This window comes from Passer domesticus, chromosome 17 (assembly GCF_036417665.1).
Source record: "Passer domesticus isolate bPasDom1 chromosome 17, bPasDom1.hap1, whole genome shotgun sequence".
Classification (NCBI taxonomy): Eukaryota; Metazoa; Chordata; class Aves; order Passeriformes; family Passeridae; genus Passer; species Passer domesticus.
In genome coordinates this window covers 5,503,675-5,521,245 of record NC_087490.1, presented here as the reverse complement: position 1 = coordinate 5,521,245, position 17,571 = coordinate 5,503,675, and the positions used below count along the sequence as shown (strand labels likewise).

The 17,571-nt window shown below is 61.5% G+C and overlaps 2 protein-coding genes across 6 annotated transcripts; one reads left to right on the top strand and one right to left on the bottom strand.

Moving 5' to 3' along the window:
• The first annotated feature begins 72 nt into the window (after nucleotides 1-72).
• On the top strand, nucleotides 73-3,249 carry LOC135282427 (somatomedin-B and thrombospondin type-1 domain-containing protein-like). Of its 3 annotated transcripts, XM_064392196.1 has the most exons (6): nucleotides 73-512; nucleotides 1,206-1,388; nucleotides 1,478-1,583; nucleotides 2,007-2,137; nucleotides 2,512-2,631; nucleotides 2,725-3,249. In XM_064392196.1, the coding sequence occupies exons 1-6, from the start codon at nucleotides 305-307 to the stop codon at nucleotides 2,808-2,810; spliced, it is 834 nt and encodes a 277-aa protein (XP_064248266.1). In that variant the 5' UTR covers nucleotides 73-304; the 3' UTR covers nucleotides 2,811-3,249. The 3 variants fall into 3 exon arrangements, with proteins under 3 accessions (XP_064248266.1, XP_064248267.1, XP_064248265.1); XM_064392197.1 differs by having other exon boundaries at nucleotides 1,964-2,137; nucleotides 2,512-3,249; XM_064392195.1 differs by having other exon boundaries at nucleotides 1,478-2,137.
• A 137-nt stretch (nucleotides 3,250-3,386) lies between these two features.
• LOC135282426 (tRNA (32-2'-O)-methyltransferase regulator THADA-like) lies at nucleotides 3,387-16,566 on the bottom strand. 3 transcript variants are annotated; one of them, XM_064392193.1, is made up of 31 exons: nucleotides 16,422-16,566; nucleotides 15,780-15,957; nucleotides 15,517-15,603; nucleotides 15,210-15,237; nucleotides 14,762-14,910; nucleotides 14,459-14,581; nucleotides 14,113-14,233; nucleotides 13,716-13,870; nucleotides 13,139-13,223; nucleotides 12,742-12,878; nucleotides 12,252-12,449; nucleotides 11,200-11,896; nucleotides 10,960-11,112; nucleotides 10,759-10,868; nucleotides 10,466-10,626; nucleotides 10,058-10,224; nucleotides 9,615-9,800; nucleotides 9,004-9,155; nucleotides 8,505-8,648; nucleotides 8,118-8,222; nucleotides 7,730-7,930; nucleotides 7,316-7,466; nucleotides 6,964-7,198; nucleotides 6,581-6,820; nucleotides 6,236-6,461; nucleotides 5,909-6,115; nucleotides 5,488-5,726; nucleotides 5,104-5,286; nucleotides 4,432-4,698; nucleotides 4,135-4,340; nucleotides 3,387-4,021 (listed from the first exon to the last, which is right to left on the bottom strand). In XM_064392193.1, exons 1-31 carry the CDS (start codon nucleotides 16,523-16,525, stop codon nucleotides 3,729-3,731), a joined length of 5,688 nt encoding a protein of 1,895 aa, XP_064248263.1. In that variant the 5' UTR covers nucleotides 16,526-16,566; the 3' UTR covers nucleotides 3,387-3,728. The 3 variants fall into 3 exon arrangements, 2 of the variants coding, with proteins under 2 accessions (XP_064248263.1, XP_064248264.1); XM_064392194.1 differs by having other exon boundaries at nucleotides 13,716-13,867; XR_010348605.1 differs by lacking the exons at nucleotides 3,387-4,021; nucleotides 4,135-4,340; nucleotides 4,432-4,698 and having other exon boundaries at nucleotides 5,147-5,286; nucleotides 5,488-5,643.
• Between the last annotated feature and the right edge of the window lie 1,005 nt (nucleotides 16,567-17,571).

Genomic DNA, 17,571 nt, shown 5'->3' with positions numbered 1-17,571 from the left:
CTCCCCATCATGCCAAGGTGGTGCTCCTGGGGGAGCACCAGCTCCAGCCCAGCAGTGCCCAGTCACAGATGCTCCCAGGCAGGCTTGTGTTGTCTCGTACACGGTGCTTTGTTAATAACCCTGGTTAATTGTATGAAGTCGTTGCCCTGCCGCGGAGCCGAGGGGCGGTGGAGCAGAAGGGAACGGGCTTTGTCCCCCCGCCCAGCCCGGGGGCTGTGCGGCACGGCCGGAGCTCCCCCCCGCTCAGCCTCGTCAGTGTCCGCTGGAGCGGGGCAGAGCCACCAGCCCGCGGGGCTCCGGGGCCATGCCCGGCCCGCTGCTCTGGGCGGGCTGGCTGCTGGCCGCCGGCTGCCTGGTCGGAGCCACGGGCAGCTGCCGGCACCGCTGCTGCCCCGGCAGGAACAACGTCTGCTGGGCCCCCGGCGCCCGCCGGGCTCGCTGCTACTGCGACTCGTACTGCCAGCGGACGGGAGACTGCTGCCAGGACTACCTCGCCACGTGTCGCCGTGCCGGTGAGTGCCCAGGGACCGCGCCTGGGGACACCGGCTGTGCCGCTGTGCTCGGTGGCGAGCGCTTGCTGTTACCTGTTAGCCCCGTACTTTGACAACAGATGTGTCTGGGGATGCTGGCTGGGCTGGATTTGTAGCAATGTCCCAGCTGTCCCCTTTTTTCCCCGCTGAATGTCTGTGGCTGGCCCCAGTGCAGTGGGAGAGCTCGAAGGGGTGGCCTCTGGTCTGCAGCTGATGGTAGCGCTGTCACTGCGAGCCTGAGAGGTCAAGCCCCGGTGTCACCTCTGCTACTGTCGCAGGCAGTGCCTTGCACAGGGACAGGGGGACCGGGGGCTGCACTGAGGGTGCCAAACGGGGCTCATGGGCTCGGGGAGTGCAGAACCAGCCTGCCCTGGGACCCAGATCAGGGTAGGCAGGCACCGGCCACGGCCCCCTGGACAATTGCAGCAGTCAGCCCTTCCTAATCTCCGGGGGGATTAGCAGGGTCCCAGCTCAGCGCGATGCACACAGGGATAAAGTCCTGAGGAAGCAGCTGACAAAGCCCCTGCACTGGCAGGGGTCGGGGGAGAGGGGCTGCTGGGGTCACTCTGGCCTCCCTCCCCTCTCCCCATGCCGGGTGCTGCATGTCCCTGCTCTGCCCTTTCCACGTTCATCACACTGAAGCTCTTTCTTTCCCCTCTCCCCCATGCCTGGCAGCGGTGGGCTGTGCTGTGGGGCCCTGGGGGCCGTGGAGCGGGTGCAGCTCCCCGTGCGGGGTGGGCAGCAGGGCCCGCAGCCGCCAGGTCACGGTGCCGCCGCGGCTCGGCGGGGATCCCTGTCCCGACCTGCAGCAGCGCCGCGGCTGCCTGGGGCAGCAGCCGACCTGCGGCACGGCCGAAGGTAACCGCGCTGCCTGCTGCCCTCCCGCGAGCCCGTCCCCGTGTGCTGCCGTCCCGGCGTGTCTTTAATCGTCCCCGTGCCCCTCACAGCTGCTCTTCTGCCTGCGGTAGCCAAGATACTCCCCAGCTCCTTCAGCCAGGCCTTCAGAGGTCCCTGGCGAAGAGCGGGGCTGCCGCTGCCGGAGGAGCCCTCTGGGTATGTGCGGGGTCGGGGCCCCTCTGTAACCCCCGTCCCCAAACCGGGACCCCTCCTGCACCCCCTGCGCTCACGGCCTCTCTGCACCCGCAGGCCCAGGGCCTTTCTGCTTCCCCCGGCCATTACTTTTCTCCCTCCCCCATACAAAACCACGGCCCTCTGCATGCCCCACAGAACCACATCCTTCCTGCCTTCCAAACTAGGGTCCCTCTGCACCCCCTCAGAGCCACTTCCCTTCCCACCTCCCCAACCCAGGCCCCTCTGCCACTCCCCAACCCCATATCCCCTTATACCCCAACCCATCAACAAACCACCGCCACCTCTGCCCTACCTTCCGACCACCGTTTCCCTCTTTTCTCCTCCGCGTTCCCCCTCCCCAGCTCCCCCCTCCCCGGCTACTGCGGCTATTTCCGCCTGGCGCAGGTGGGACCCCGGTGCCGCGGGCGCGCCTGGAGCCGCGGGCTGCAGCGGGACACGCGGGTGTGCGTGCAGTGCTGGGGGAACGCGTCCCTCCGCCCACCCCGCTGCACTGGACACGGCCTGCAAGGAGCCAGGTGCGTGCTAATCTGTGCCATCCCCACCACGGCATCTCTCCTAAGGAACATCTCTCCCTGTCTCTGACATTCTCCTTTTATATTCTAATTGTAATATTTGTATACAAAGCTGTAATTATGTTAAAATATGCCACAATGGTATAGTATGCCATAATATTATTAAATGAATCAATAATACGTCCTATAAGCAGAGATTATATTATAAAAATAAACATATTTAAATAGAATATCTCTGTTGGAAGGGACAATGATAATCTAGTCCAACTGCCATTATTGTATATATAACATAAATGCATATGTAAAACTGTATTTGATTTTTAAAAATTTGTATTTATTAATGGCACATCCTACTTGTCACTGATTTTCCCTTCTAGGACATTTTGGGTGGCAGCTTCTGTGGTGGGGTGCCAGGGCTCGTGGGTGCAGGAGGGCCTGCAGGAGGGCTGTGTCTGCTCCCCACCAGCTCTCATCTTCGTGTAGGATCCCCCTGGAAGGTGAGCTGAGCCTCCCCATGGCACCACTCCCTGTTGGGGAGGTGGGGAATTAAATAAAAATGTGGTCTCTTTCATAATTTCACCCTACTGCAGGTTTGCTGTTCACCCTTGGTGCCAGCTCCCTGTTTTCCATTAAATATTTTGCTGAAGAATGGAAAAACCCTTCTGATAAAGACTAAAAATAAGGGAATTGCTGAAGTGTGGTGATTAATGGTAGAAGAACAGCATGATGAGGTTAAGGCTGGGTGAGCAGATGATGTCACGCTCAGCCATGACATCATGCTTTCAAAGAGCTGCAACTGGCAAGCAGCATGAGGATGGAGGCAGCATCCCTCCTCTCATCTGAGCTCACTCACTGCAGTACCAGGTGAGCCATGCAGGGCAGCCCAGCCCTGCTTTGCAGAGAGGAATTAAAGACACCCAAAGTCTGCACACGGGCGATGGTGCCAGTGCCCAGTTCCAGCCGTGGGGCTCAGCAGCTCCCACTGGAAGGAGTGAGGCTGGGCTGGGTGCTGCTGCTGCCCTTCCCCAGTCCTTGCCCAGTATGACACGAGCTTGCTGGTGGGGTCCCTGCTCTGGCTTTGGGTGGTGCTACCACAGCCTGTGGTGGGAGCATGTGCCATGCCAGGGCTGGATCTTGCTTCACTGCAGGCAGTGGCTGTTGTCTGTTTGCTGCCCCAGGACATGTTTGGCTCCTGCAGCCTGCTCTCACACCACCCTCCTGGGCAGGGGAATTAAAAGTCTTGAACACTAGGAATGTTCCTGGCCTCTTTATTTGGGATAAAAGCCCAGGTCAGCCAAGGACCAAAGTGCTGGTTAAAAAACAGGTGGTGGCAGGTGAGCAGGAGTGGGTGTGAGAGTTCTGTAGCACAGGTCCCCTCCTGCCAGCCAGAGCTGAGGGCAAGGAAGCCACGGACACAGGCCAAGGCAATGCTGCACTGGAGTCCTCAGCTGCAGAGTTAGAAACTGGGAACGGAACTGAGTGTGCCCCACACTGTGAGCGGGTTCCCCTGAGTTACACCACCACACCTGCAGGCCTGGCTGCTGGTCAGAGAGAGCACCCAGGAAATGGAGGGAGATGGCTGCAGGATTTCGTGTCACACTGGTGCATGCCTGGAGCTGTCAGTCCCCAGCAGTGGTCCCAGCTCTCCTGGTGCATTGTCCTGCTTTGGCACAGGGGCCAGCCCATGCTGCACCAGCAGCCCCTGTACCAGCTCCAGCTCCTGCTCCAGCTCCTGGGAGCCACAGTCCAGGCCTGGCGTGGTGGTAACACCTTCCCCCAGCACCTGCAGAACCCGTGCCACCAGCCGGGCCCTCACCAGCAGCACGGCCAGGGCTGTGTGGAGTTTGGCACAGCCCAGCGCCTTCATCCCCCAGGGGACAGCAGTTCCTGTGAAGAGAGCGGGGAAGGAGCCGTGAGTGTGGCAGGGTCCCCCTGGGCAGAGCTGGCCTGGGGAACAAGGACACTGTTTGCTTGTGCCAGGCACTCCACGCTCACCATACCTTGGCTCCAGCAGTGTTTGCAGTACTGCAGGTCCCTCAGCACACCGGGGCCTGTGGCTTCCAGCCACTGCAGAGCCGAGGCATGGACTGGGCTGCCAGTGGGAGCCTTCTCCAGGAGCTGCACCAGGACAGGGAGCAGCTGCTGTGCCAGGACAGCGGGCTCTGCAAAAACGTTGGGTTCATCCTCCTTGTACAGGCTGGCAGCTCTGGGGGGAAAGCAGAGGTGTGAGTGAAGCCAAGGGCTGGCCCCGTGGTATCCCACATCCCTCGTGCCAGTCCACAGGTCCAGCAACTCACTTGTTGGCCTGCAGCTCCTCCACAATGCTCCTGAGATCTAAGATGGGGATATGCTGAAGTAGTGAGTTGAAGGTCTCAGGGTGCTCCCTGAACTCTCCCAGAAGCAGCTCTAGGAGGCTCTGGAGCCCCACATTGTCCTGCACAAAGATGCAGCCATCTTGGAGCAGCTCCCCTGGGCTCTGCCGCAGGCGGCTGGCGAAACCTGCGGCCTCATGCCGGACCTCCCGCTCCTCATCTTGCAGAAGGTGGATGGCCATGTTTATCAGCCTGAGGAAAGGGAAGAGAAGGGAAGGGAAGCATACTGCATGACCCAAAGCATCCCAGCCTGCCTGGAGGGGAGGATGAGACCTCAGAATGCTTCTCTGGGGGCTTTTTTCCTGGACCATGAAAGACAGTCACCACCCAAGAGCTTGGGAGGGTAGGGGCTGTGCTGGGGATTGAGGGACTCAGCAGTGCCATCTGCTGCTCACAAGGGACTGGCTTGTATTAAAATGCCACCCACACGTTTTTTGTAGGCTGTGAGCTCTTGAGTGCCTCTGATTTTTGAACGAGTTGGATTTTCTTCAACACCCTTGAGTTTTTGCAGGGGGCACCTTTTGCAGAGCCCATTAACCTGCAGCAGGCTGGGGCTGCAGTGCTGCAAGCACAGCCATCCCCAGCTGAGGGACCTACCGCAGAGCCAGGGGGGCGAGCGGGGGCCGGGCAGCACGCAGGGATGGCTGCAGCACGTGGGGCCCTGCCAGCTGCAGGGAGCGGGCGGCCGCCAGCCGCAGCACCTCGCAGCAGCTGGGCCGGCTGCGCTCCTCCAGCGCCGCGCACCAGCGCTCCAGCAGCCCAACGTCCTCCTCCCCACACCTGCCACGGAAGGAGAGAGAATTCAAGCACACCTTGCTGCTCCATTTGGGGACCAAAGGTTACTGGCTGGCCTGAGATTGCAGGAGCCAGGTGCCACGCTGTGATTTATGGGAGGGAAGTCGTGGCTGCTTCTAGTAAGGACTAAGGAAGAATCTGCTGGAAGAGCTGGGCAGCACCCCAGCAGCAGCAGCAAGGACCTACTGGTGGGCAAGCAGCAGGCTGGCAGCACACAGTGCCTGGAAGAGGAGATCAGGCCCAGGACACTCAGCCTCCACCATGTGCAGCAGCATCTCCAGGCATGATCTTGAGGAGCCCTGGAGCTTACTGGAAGCTTCCTGGGACCATGACGAGGGATCTCTGTAAAGATGCAGCAAAGCCTCAAGGTACAGTCTCAGGAACTCTTTGTCCCTTCTCTCTTGCAGCACCGACTGCAAGCTCTCCTAGTTGACAATGGGAAAGAAGGTACGTGGTTAGTGGTCCTAGCACTGCAGGACCAGGCAAGTGCCCTGCACCCTCAGCCTGGGGAACACCAAGCTTCTCAGCAATGGGATCTCAGGGTCCCATCTGCGTGGTGCACTGGGGCCCCCCCGCTTTACTTGATGACATTTGAGCCCCATCATACCAGCAATGTCAGCCCAAGAGCGTTCTCCACCTCCTTGCACGTTCCTCCCTCCCCAGCAATCACCCAGCTCAGGATGGCAAGCTGGATGTCGGGGTTGGGCTGCTGGAGGAGTGAGCAGACAGCAGCAATCCGCTCGCTGTCCGCCAGCCGGGCTGCCTCGCTGCACATGAAGTGGGCCATGGTTTGGTGGAGGATGGCTGAGCCCACCTGCAGGAAAAAATCAGGATTCCCCTTCCAGGGCTCAGCCTGGAGCGATGGCTCCCCCTGTCCCCGCCCAGGCTCACTGCCAGTCAGGCACGGCGTGACTTTCCTGGCAGGAAGCAGTACCTGTGGCTCGGCACAGCCTGCCTTTCCCCCCTGCAGGAGGCTGCCCAGCTCGGTGCTGATGGTGTCATGGATGTACTGGGCGAAGCCAGGGCTGAAGGATGTGGGCAACAGGGCGAGGACCTGGAGGAAGGCGGCGCGGACGAGGGGGCAGCGCTGGGCAGGGGTGAGCAGCCAGCCCCGCGCCTCCAGCTGCAGAGCCACGGGGTGCAGAGCCTCAGCCGACAGCCTGCACGGAGACACAGCCTCACCACGGGGCAAGCACCGAGGCAGGCGCCCTTCTGTGGCCAAAAGGCTGCGTTTGGCACAGAGTGACCCCAGCTGGGGAGACAGCGTGGCAGCACTCACCCCGCGGTGCCCGTGGCAGGGCCCAGCAGTGCCTGCATCTGCAGCAGGTGCCCGTGGACAGCGTTGTGCGAGCGGATCTGCCCGGGTGCTGCAGGGAGCTGCTGGGCCAGCTGCAGGAGGAGCCTGCAGCGCTGGGGAGGGGCAACAACAGGCACCAGAGCCTTGGCAGCCATCGCTCGTACGGCGTAGATGGGGCTCTCTGCCAGCCCCAGCAGTGGCCCCAGGAAGGGAGCAGAGGGACTGTGGAGCAAAAAGGGCACCGTGTGGTGATGCTCTGGCTGGAGTAAAGTCTCACAGGAGACAGGGCCAGCCTCAGCACCATGGGAGCCCTTCCTACTGCAGGAGCCCTTGGCTAAGGCACAGCATCCCCACTGCCCCCATACCTGCCGGGGCTGTCAGCACCAGGCTGCAGCTGGGCCAAGAGGGTGAGGATGGCGTGGAGTGCAGGGTGCAGGCGGGGCCCCCCTGAAGTGGGTGCTGTGGCCACCTTGAGCTCTCCGAGCAGCACAGCACCCAGCTTTGGGTGCTGCCCGAGGAAGGCGTGCAGGCTCAGCCCCTCTGATGGGCAGCCATCCTTGTGGCTCCCTGGCTGTCCCAGCAGCCGGGATGTGAGGGCACCTGCAGGGACAGAGAAGGCAATCTCAGGTCCCATCCAACCCTGCTAACCCCCTGCACTTCACCCCACGCAGGCTCCGAACCCTGGGGGCAGTGGGATCTCTCTTTGTCAGTACTCACTGAAGAGCTGGATGGCTGCGTTCCTCATGGCCCAGCAGGGCGAGCCCAGGCCCCGCAGGGCCAGGGCCATCATGGGTGTGGCATGGCACAGCACGGCCCCGCCCAGCCCCGCCCCGCGCACCAGCGTCTGCAGCACGTGGAGGGCACACACCTGGGGAGAGCACATGGGGCTCAGTGGCACCAGGTCACCAGGGGCTCATGCTGCCATGTCAGGGGAAGGGGGTGGGAAAAGACAGGGGAGCCAAAAGGCCATCAGCTCCCAGACTGCCAGGCTGGACAGCGTGACCAGGGCTGTGGGTTTTTGCTCACTCTGAGTTCTCATGGTCTCACACTGGGTACCTGGCACAGCTCAGGGGACCCAGCACAGATCACCGTGTCCCCAAAGGGGCTCCAGGCCAGGAGCACCACACTGACCTGCGGGAGGTCGAGGGTCTGGTCCCAGTCCTGTGGCAGTGCCGTGGCAGCCAAGGTCAGCAGTGTCTGGATGCAGCGGGTCAGGAGCGGCCGCGCCAGCGCCGGGGCCTCCCCGCTGATGATGCACAGGAAGAGCATGGGGAAGCCGGCAGCACGGCGCGTGATCGAGCTGCTCCGGGGCCCACTCAGTGCTTCCAAGCCCTGACAGAGACACAGAATCCACCTGAGATGTGGCTGGACACCTGTCACCTGCAGCTGCCCTGCCAGGAGGGCACCAGCTTGCACCGGCATCTCAGCTGCCAGGAGGGTGCTTGCCCCAGGGAGTGCAGAAATGCCTCTGGAGCTCCCTGGAGCACACAGGACACAAGCAGCACAGTGAGTACTGTACCTGCTCCAGCACAGCCCGCGGGATGGCCTGCAGCTCCGGATCCGGGTGGTTCAGCAGCGCAGCACAGAACTTGGTGAAGCCCATGCTGCAGCCCTCCACTGCTCCCTGGGGCAGAGCAGTGTCAGGACGAGCACCCCAAAGGCTGCACCCACCAGCACCCATGGCCCCAAACAACTCTTTGCAAAGGGGAAGAGGAAGTGAGAAGACAGGATAGTGTGGGGATGTGATAGGGTCTGGCACTGGGATCCCAGCCAGGGGACTTCCAGCCATCCCCACGTCCTGCCCCAGAGCAGACCCTGCCCCACTGCCCTCGCCCTCCCTCCAGCCCAGCATGCCAGGGCAGGAACAGGGCTGCAGGGATAGCCAAGGGCCCAGAAACACCCTTACCCAGTGCCGGCACCGCAGCAGGATTTCCTGGAACACCCTGGTGGCCATCTGCAGGGTGGCGAGTGGCAGGAGAGGCCCCACTCCAGCAGGCAGTGCTGGGGATAGCAGCAGCTCAGCCAGGCCACCCAGGAGCAGCCCAATCTCCTGGGAAGAAGAGGAAGGTCAGCAAGAGTGGCTAGGAGGAGAAGCTGGGATGGGTGGCAGCAGGGCTACAAGCCAGGCAGCCTGGCTGTGCCACAGCAGGGGACTATCAGTGTCTGGGAAGAAGCTGGGCTCCCAAAGGGCAGGGAGGGGGCTGCTTTTGAGGAGCCTGCTAGCTGCATCCTTCCTGGAAGGGGGTGAGGACATCTGTGAGAGCACTGAAGTAAGGACAGAAATTCTCCCGTGTTCATCCCCAGTGAATGCCCCGGGGGGAGGTGAAGCAGCAGCTGGGGTAGGCTGGATGATGGGTGCCATGCTGGGCTGCCCCTCTCCCAGCGCCATGAGGAGGAGTCCCCACCTTCACTGACACCCAGCAGCACGTCAGGATCAGGCTGTGCTCCTCTGACAGCAGGACTGAGTCACCCTCCTCTTCCTCTTGCCCCTGGCCCTTCCCCAGCATGATGAGGGAGCCAATGGCATTCCCCATCTCTGCAAACGATGGGGCAGCAGCTGCAAAAGGAAAAGCCAGGTCTGAGCAGGGTGCTGTAGGGCAGCGGGAGGGGATGCTGCTGGGGTTTGGGAGGACCTGCTACCCTGTCAGAATGCACACAAATGACAACGGCTCCTGCCCTGCCACATGCCCCACTCAGGAATGCACCTGCATTTTTCCCACTGCTCTTTCCAAGGCCTGTAAGGGCTCTGCCAGCCCCTCCTTTCCCAGCCCCTCCTTTCCCAACTGTTTTCATCTGGCAGGTGCCTCGCTGCTCCTGTTCTCCCATGAAGCTGAGAAAGGGACCCAAAGCCAGGCCCAGCCCCACCATGGTTCCCTGCTAGAGGAACTGAGCCCAAAGCAAGTGCTTTCCCCTGGGGCTGGAGGGCTGCTGGCCCAAGAATGACTGTGATGGAGTAGTCAGTGGCTCCCAGAGAGGGATCCCAGGGCTGGCTCTGCCCCCATGGGGACCCGCTCACCTTGCTCATCAGCACCGGGGCCTTGCTGGCTCTGCAGAGCCCCCAGGAGGAGGGAGGTGATGTCTCTCACTGTGGTCACCAGGCAGGTGAGGAGCTCCTGCCAGCTCTGCACCAAGTCTGCTGCCTGCATGGAGTTGGCCACCTCTGGCACCTGGAGCAGGCACCTGCGCAGGGCTGTGATGGCTCCTGCAAACACCCACCTCTGCTCACTGTGCTGTCAGCACAGCCCTGGCTCTCCTGCCTGAGCCCACAGCTCGCATGGCTCGGGGCAGGGGAGTCAACAGGGCCCTGGGTAAGGGGTGTGCAAGGCAGGGGCACTGCCAAAACAGGGAAACCAAGGCAAGGATGTGGCACCAGCAACGAGCTGTGGCTGGAGTCCTGGCTCCAAGTCCCAGGCAGCTGCTGCTGGAGCTGCTCCCTGCCCTGCCCTGCTGGGGCCGTACCGTGCATCGGTGCGGTGGCTGCTGCCCGCAGCAGGTCCTGGCATGCCACCTTGTACTGGGCTTGCAGCACGTGGAGAAGGTGCTGGGCAAAGCACAGCCCACGGGTGGGCAGCGTCAGGGCTGCCTCAGCCTCCAGGGACAGGCTCTTCATGACGCCACTGTCTGACCTGGGGCAACAGGCAGATCCTGCTGTGAGTACCAGGGAATTTCTTGCCCATCTTGTGCTATGCAGCTCCTTCCTCCCCCGGTGCAGACTCCTGCACCTCAGCCCTCCCCAGCCTCCCACTGCAAGGCTATTGCAAACCCCATCTATGGCCACAGACTGGTGAAGCACCAGTGCTGCCAACACACTCTCGGAGGGTCCTGTGCCACTACAGGGAGAGGGAGGGGCATGCCAGGAGCTCATACTTCTGCAGGATGGTCTTCATCAGCACAGCTCCAGCTTCAGCCTCCTGCACTCGGGGGCTGCCCAGGGTGTCCTGGGCCAGCTGGAAGAGAGCCAGGGCAATGGGCTCAGGGAACGTGGTAGGAAAGTAGCGAACAAGCAGCTCCGAGGCCAAGTCTCTGATCTGCCAGGACAGAGAAGACATGGGGAAAAGTGGGACATGGGAGAATGGGAACTATGGTGTGCTTCTCCTGTGAACCTGCCTGAGGCCAAGGCAGGCATCTTTATGACCTCCCCTTGGCTTTACAAGGCTCACCTCATTAGTGCTGTCCTGCAGGCAGCTCAGCAGTGCCAACAAATTGGGCTGGGAGAAGAAGTCCCAGCAGCCGCTCTGCCTGGCGTAGCTCAGCAGCGTGGCCATGGTCCCTGTGACAGGGACAGGGGGCCGTGGGGTGGGATTGGCTGGGAGCATCCCCACAGCTGCAGGTGATACTCCAGGTAGCTTGCCTGTACTCACGTGGGGGCTGGCCTTTCTTCCTGTCAGGGCTCCAGGTGTCTGTGCAGGTCTCCAAAACAGCAGCCAGAAGGAGCAGAGCCGTCTTCTTCCTCTGGTAGTTGGAGCCTGGGCTGAGCGAGGCGATGCTGAGCTGCAGCAGCCATTCCACAAAGCCTGTGGGCAGAGAGCATGGCAGCAAGGCATGCTGAGCACACGTGAATCTCCCAGGGCTGTGGTGAAGGTGCTCAGTGGCCGCCTCACCTACTGCCTGGGCAAGCTGCTCAGCTCCCTGTGCCAGCCCGGAGTGTCGTGGTGCCTTCCCCCGCAGCCGGGCCAGGGTGCTGTCCCGCAGCCGCACCAGCGCCTTCCTCAGCGCCGCCTGCAGCAGCTGCCGGAACGAGGAGGAGTCGCAGCTGAGGTTGAGGGGTAGGAACTCCCGCAGCAGCTGCACCTCGGTGCCCGAGAGGGGCTGGTTGGTGTTGGGGCTGCAGCAGAGCAGACCCAGCGCCGCCAGCCGAACGCCCTCCTCGCGGGTGCCCAGGCAGCGGGAGAGCCGCTGCAGCGCCTCGGCCCCCAGCGGCAGGGCCCCCGCCACGCTCTTCTGTGCCTTCAGCACTGACACCCAAGCCCGGAGTGACATCGTGTCCTGGCCACCAAACTGGGCGGCCAGCAGTGCCTGGGTGGCCGGGAGCTGCCGCAGGGTCCAGGTGAGGAGGTGGTTGGCACAGTTGCTCTGCAGGATGGGCAGGGGAGAGCAGAGGGCCTGGGAGAGCAGGGGGAGCCAGCACAGTGCCCACTGCTCTGCCAGGGCCACCTCTGTGTCCCGCTGCCCATCCCGCCACTCGCTGCACTGCTGCCGCACCAGGACCTTGTAGACCTCGGCAGCGGCGGGACACAGGTGGTTGGTGGAGAGGCAGCTCAGGAGATGCTGTGGCAGGTCTGGGTAGGCATCCAGCACCTGGGAGAAAGGCAGGTGATTCTCATCTCCCTGTCAGGCTGAAAGCTGCATTTGGGGGAAAGACACACGGGTACAGGCCACACTGCAGTCACCCCTGGCACTGAGCACCTCTGGTACCTCAAAGCTGCTTTTGGTGGGCACTGACAGGCAAAGCTTCCCTTCCCACTGGCACTCCCCAGGGATGCACTGCTGTAGCTCACTACCCCAGGGATGCTACAATAGCCCCTCTGGGTGGGAAGGCTCCCTGCCCACACAGCTGAACTGGGTAGAAGGTGACAGGTAGTGGACACAGGCTGTGGCACCTCAGCAGCAGAGCCAGCAGACACCAAGACGCCCACAGCCCTGCCTTCCCTACCTGCTGACTGCCCATGTAGGGGACGACGGCACACAGGGGCACGTATCTTGCTTTGATCTGCCATGGCATTGAGACCACCCTCTGCAGCATCTGTTGGTAAAGGGGTCTCTCCTGGTCCTGGAAGTGCTGGCATTCCAGGTGGTAGATCTCCAGGAGCAATCGGAAGGAGCTGTGGATGAACTCAGAAACACCTTCCACCTGTGGGAGAAGGACAACAAACAGGGGGTTCAGGGTGGGCTCCCTCTCATGTCTTGCTGTCCTGTGGCAGGTGAAGCACTGGGACATGGCCCTTTAGAGTCTGTGTGTGACAAATGCCTCGACCTCAGCAGTGACACTGCCCCTGCCCTGGCAGCTGCAAGCAAGGGGGTGTATTTGGCTGGGAGTGAAACAGGCAGGGATGTGTTATGGGCAGGGAACAGCGGCTGAGCCAGGTGAAGGAAGAGCTATTCCCAGCTGGCACATTTGGTGCCCTTTGGCACTGTGCCCTTACCGGGGTCTCTGCGTTGTTCCACAGCAGCTGGGTGAGCTCCTGGAGGAGCTCAGAGTCCTGGGCCAGGATGCGGGTCCCCGTCAGGTGCCAGAGAGCAGCCAGGCCCTCCCGCAGGCGCTGCAGCCACAGTGCACAGGCTGCCAAAACAGAGAGCTCTGCTGCAGCCCTCGCTCAGAGTCACCTGCACCAGAGCCAACACAGGCTGCAGCCTTAAGAACCCTGTGTGCAGGGGCAGCAGTTCCCCTGTTAGGTACACAAGACCCCAAGAGGGTAAGTGTCCATTGGGCAGGAACAGAAATTAACAGCACTTTCAAACCAGCTACCAAGACCCAGAAAAGCATCTTCCCTGGAAGCACAGTCCCAGCCCTCCCTGCATGGCAGGGTCAGTGTCTCCTACCTTGGAAGCAGTAGTAGTGGCAGTCCTTCTGCTCCCTGGTCAGGGCACACACAGCAGGAAAGACCATGTCCAGCAGCAGGCAGGCCTGCAGGGGCACCACAGCTCAGGGAGAGGGCAGGCACAGAATTTCCAGGGAGAAACCCCAGCCGTGAGACAGGCAAGGAGAGTGCTGCCCAGTTCTCCTGCTCCTACAGAGTGCACCTCTGCTCCCTGCCTGGAAGTCCTCAGCTGGTGAGGACGTGGGAGAGGCTAGAGCTGGGCAGAGATGAGGCTGTGCTCTGCAGGGACAGCCCCATGTTCATGCCATGGGAACACAGAGTGAACACTGCTCTGCTTGTGTAGGGGCTTTTGGCACCTCTTTGTTTCCCAGCCTCTCAGGAAAGAGAAATCCCTGCTTGGCTGTCTTTGGAAAAAGCTCTTTGGCCAACTGGCTGTGCTCAGCAGGATGCATGGAGCTGCTGGTGTGGAGGGGTGCAGCCTGGCTTTATCCCCCAAGGATCTGCAGGCACCACAGGCGGCTGCCAGCCCTCTCCAAGGGCTCCCTCAAGCCCTGTCCAGGAGGTTTGAGCTCTCCTACCTTGTCGGGGAGGCCCTCCAGCTGGCAGCTGAGGATGTCCATCTTGCAGCATGTCAGCAAACCCCTGGCAAGCACCAGCTTCTCCAGCCCGTCTGGTTCCAGGACAGGGGGCACTTCCACCACCAGCTCCCCAAACTTCAGCTCCCCAGTGCCTGCTGGAAAATGGCTGCACTGGATGGATGGAAGGTGGCAAACCCAAATGCTGCTCTGAGAGCAACTGCCTTGGCTCATTCCAGAACATCCCTGGGAGGTGGCTGGAGACAGCTGGAGCTCCCAGACCCCAAGAGACAGGCACAGCAGCGGAGTCCAGCTTGGCACCAGCTTCTGTCCCCTCACAGCCAGACACGCCTGTCACCCTTTGCCAGAGGCCCTGCTCAGCTCAGGATGGAGCACGCACCTTGGCTGGGGAGCTGGAACAGGGTCAGCACAGCGCTGGCCCCATACTGGGGCTGGGGGGCTGTGTTCACCAACATGCTCAGGGCTGTGCCTGCCAGCAGTCTTGTATCCTTGTTCAGGGCCTGGACTCACAGGGAGGCAAAGGGACAACTCAAAACATCCTTTAAACCTCAACCACGTTTAACTGCCCCTGCAGACAGCTACATGGTGTCTCTCAGACATGCCAGACACTGGGCTGTATCTACAGGCTTGCCTCGGGGAGGGGAATGGGGAAAGCACCTGGGAAGGACAGCACTGCTCTGCTCCATGGGACAGGACAGCTGCATCCCTCCCAGGGCTGTACGCACCTTCCCCCAAGCCACCTCGAGCAGCAGTCCCAAGAGGCTCTGCAGGGTCTCACTCTTTCCTGATGTGCTCCACACCAGGGGAGCCACGTCCTTTGGCAGCACCTGGAAGACCTGGAGGCAGGCCTGGAGGAGCAGGAGGTGCCACAGGGATGATCAGTATTCCTTACCTCTGAAAAAGCAGCAGTGCCCCAGGAACAGCCATTCAAAGCAGCTCGATGCGTGACATCCCTCTGGCACTGCCCCCGGCGCCCAGCCTGTCCCTGCAGGAACTGATCCTTCCCTGCTGCCCAGTCTGGCTCTTACCTTGATGACCAGGTAGCCCCAGGTGCTGCCAGGTGTGGGCTGGCCCTGCAGCACCCAGTGCAGGGTGCTGGCCAGGCGCTGCAGCAGCGGGGCCAGGTTCTGCCGCCAGTGCTGCCGGCCCAGGCTGCTCTCCTCCAGGAACATGGACACTGCAGGCAAGGGCACAGCATCAGCCCCCCACCCTCCTGCTCCCAGTTCAGCCACAGGCATTGGAAAGTGAGGCAAGAAGGGGCTGGGATGCAGGGGATGCTTTGGCTTGTCTGGTTTCCAGCTGTTGGTGGGCAGTGCTGGATGCTGCTGGGACCTCTGCAGAGATCACATGGATCTGGCTGATCCCCGCTCCCCTCCCATGAGCACAGAGGACCCAGTCTGGGTTAGCAGGAAATGTTCTGTGCACTCTTGGTGTGAGCTTGGAGAAAACCCCTGAAGGTAAGGAACAGAGGCTGACCTGACTGAAGGTCCTCAGGAGACAGCACCTGCAGGGACAGAAGGATAGTTTGTCCTGTGTGACAACATGCTGGGGCTCAGTGCCTCGGGCAGGAGGGTTCTGCCAGTGCCAGAGGCTGCCCCAAGGATGAGCAAAGGGCTGGTGTAATAGGCAGCCACATGTTGCCAGCTGCAAGGAAGGGCAAATCCCCAGAATCATGGGACATGAAGGACTGGAGGCAGCCCAAACCAGGAGATCCCTGTGACACATGGTCTCCAGACAAGTCCCCAGGAAAGCCAGTGACCCTGCACAGCTGGGGCTCTCTCACCTCTCCCTGCAGTGCCAGGCCAGTCAGCAGTGTGTCCACCTCCTGGGCTAACAGGGCTTCCTTCCCCACTGCCAGCTGGGTCACCATCTGCCAAGAGACACCCCAAGTCAGCTGCTCTGCCCAGACCCCTGGGAGACACCAGCTGCCAAGTGCTGCTGGGGGAGCCTGCACCGCCTCTGAGCCCCTTTGCTGGTAAGGATGCCAGAAAGCTCCAGGGCTGTGCCAGGAGTGGGCAAAGCCAGCCCAGCGACTGCCTTACAGACCTGTTCCAGTTTCTGGAAGGAGCTGCAGCTGCTGGTTGCCTCCATCTGGAAAGCCAGGACACAGCGGAGCAGGGGTCGTGCCTCTGCCTCACCCAGCGCCTGCAGACCCTCGCCCAGCACCCGTGCCAGCTGGAGAGCCTCCTCCAGGTGCTTCTCCTTGCATCTCTTGGCAGTGCTCCTGCAACAGGACAAGCACAGGGGTGAGGATACCCTGGCTCGGTGGAGTCTGTCGTGGGGGAATACCCCGACTCAGCGGGATCTGGGATGGGGGTGCCCCGGCCTGCGGTGCTCCTCTCTCCCAGCGGCACTCGGCATCCACTGCAGCGGGGACGGAGGCACGGCGGCGGGCGGGGGGACAGCTACACGAAATCCTCAAAGCTCAGCGCATCGCAAGCCCTCGGTGGGCAGAAGGGCATGGAAATCCTAAAAACTGCAGCCCTGCTCTGCTGAGCAGGCTGGAAGGGAACGGGGAGCACCGTGAGCGTGGCTCGAACCCCTCGCTGGGTACCGATCTCCCCACCCTCCCCTCTTCCCTCCGGACCCGCGCCCGCGGCACGCACGGGCGCTGCACACCGGGGGCTTCCCGATGCAGCCGCTGCCGGGGGATACCGGGAGCTCCCTCCCCGGGGCCCGCACTCTTACCCCGCGAAGTGCCGCAGGCAGCGCAGGCAGGAGAGCACGGTGGGGGCGAGGCCCCGAGAGCCGTAGAAGGCGGCGCAGGCCCGCGCCTCCCGCTCGGCGCCCATGGCGGCCGCGCCTCAGAGCCGGGCCCGCGGCGGCGCCCCCTGGCGGTGCCCCGGCAGCACCGCCCGGAGTCCCGTCCCTTCCCTTCCCTTCCCTTCCCTTCCCTTCCCTTCCCTTCCCTTCCCTTCCCTTCCCTTCCCTTCCCTTCCCTTCCCTTCCCTTCCCTTCCCTTCCCTTCCCTTCCCTTCCCTTCCCTTCCCTTCCCTTCCCTTCCCTTCCCTTCCCTTCCCTTCCCTTCCCTTCCCTTCCCTTCCCTTCCCTTCCCTTCCCTTCCCTTCCCTTCCCTTCCCTTCCCTTCCTTCCCCCTGCCCAGAGACCCGCGACCCTCTCTTCGTCCCGGCTGGGACCCGCAAGGCCGGGGTTAAAAGGCATCATCATCCCGAACTGTTTCCGTAGTCAGGGAAAAGCGAGATAAGCCAGAACTTCCGAAAAGCGGGCGCTGCCTGCCGAGCACAGAGCGATTTGGACAGCATGAGGCGGTGTAAGATCTCTGAAATGCCAACTGGGTTGCTTCAGGGTGAAGCAGTTGTCTGATTCCATCGTGGTTCATTGTGGAAGAGGAGGTTTGGTACCCCACAGTCCTCCTGCTCCACCACGGGCACCATCTCTGATAGCCAGCACCACTGCGGGTAGCATCCCTACCAGCAGGATCACTAACAACACTAGTGCCCACCGGAGGGATTCCACTTCTTCCTGTGCAATGAAATGGCCTCTGGGGAGAGAGACAGGTTTATTGTAATTATCATCAAATCAAAATGAGTTTGTTGGAGCTCTTAATCTTAGTTGACACAGGGTTTAACAATTCTAATTGGCACAATTTTAAGATCATCTTTAAAGGCCTGTTCAGTCTAAACCATCCAATGATTTTACGACTTCTGGTTTTTTATTAAACATAGTTTTAACACCTGACTAGCACATTCCATTGAATTTCAGCTACACAGAAAATGCTTCTTGTTTTTGATCTTGAAGGATTGTTTTTACCCTGGCTTCTTTCTCACAGGGGTTCTGGAGTGAGTGATGGGCATCCTTTGCTTGGGTGGGTCACGGC

What these genes read in the sequence shown, in the direction of transcription:
- LOC135282427 (XM_064392195.1), top strand. Translation starts at nt 305, where the DNA reads ATGCCCGGCCCGCTGCTCTGGGCGGGCTGGCTGCTGGCCGCCGGCTGC. An exon ending in CGCCACGTGTCGCCGTGCCG is followed by an intron (nt 513 to 1,205) that starts GTGAGTGCCCAG and finishes CATGCCTGGCAG; the next exon opens with CGGTGGGCTGTGCTGTGGGG. An exon ending in GACCTGCGGCACGGCCGAAG is followed by an intron (nt 1,389 to 1,477) that starts GTAACCGCGCTG and finishes TGCCCCTCACAG; the next exon opens with CTGCTCTTCTGCCTGCGGTA.
- LOC135282426 (XM_064392193.1), bottom strand. Translation starts at nt 16,525, where the DNA reads ATGGGCGCCGAGCGGGAGGCGCGGGCCTGCGCCGCCTTCTACGGCTCT. An exon ending in CCTTCCAGAAACTGGAACAG is followed by an intron (nt 15,604 to 15,779) that starts GTCTGTAAGGCA and finishes GTCTCTTGGCAG; the next exon opens with ATGGTGACCCAGCTGGCAGT. An exon ending in GAAGAAAGGCCAGCCCCCAC is followed by an intron (nt 10,869 to 10,959) that starts GTGAGTACAGGC and finishes TCCCTGTCACAG; the next exon opens with GGACCATGGCCACGCTGCTG.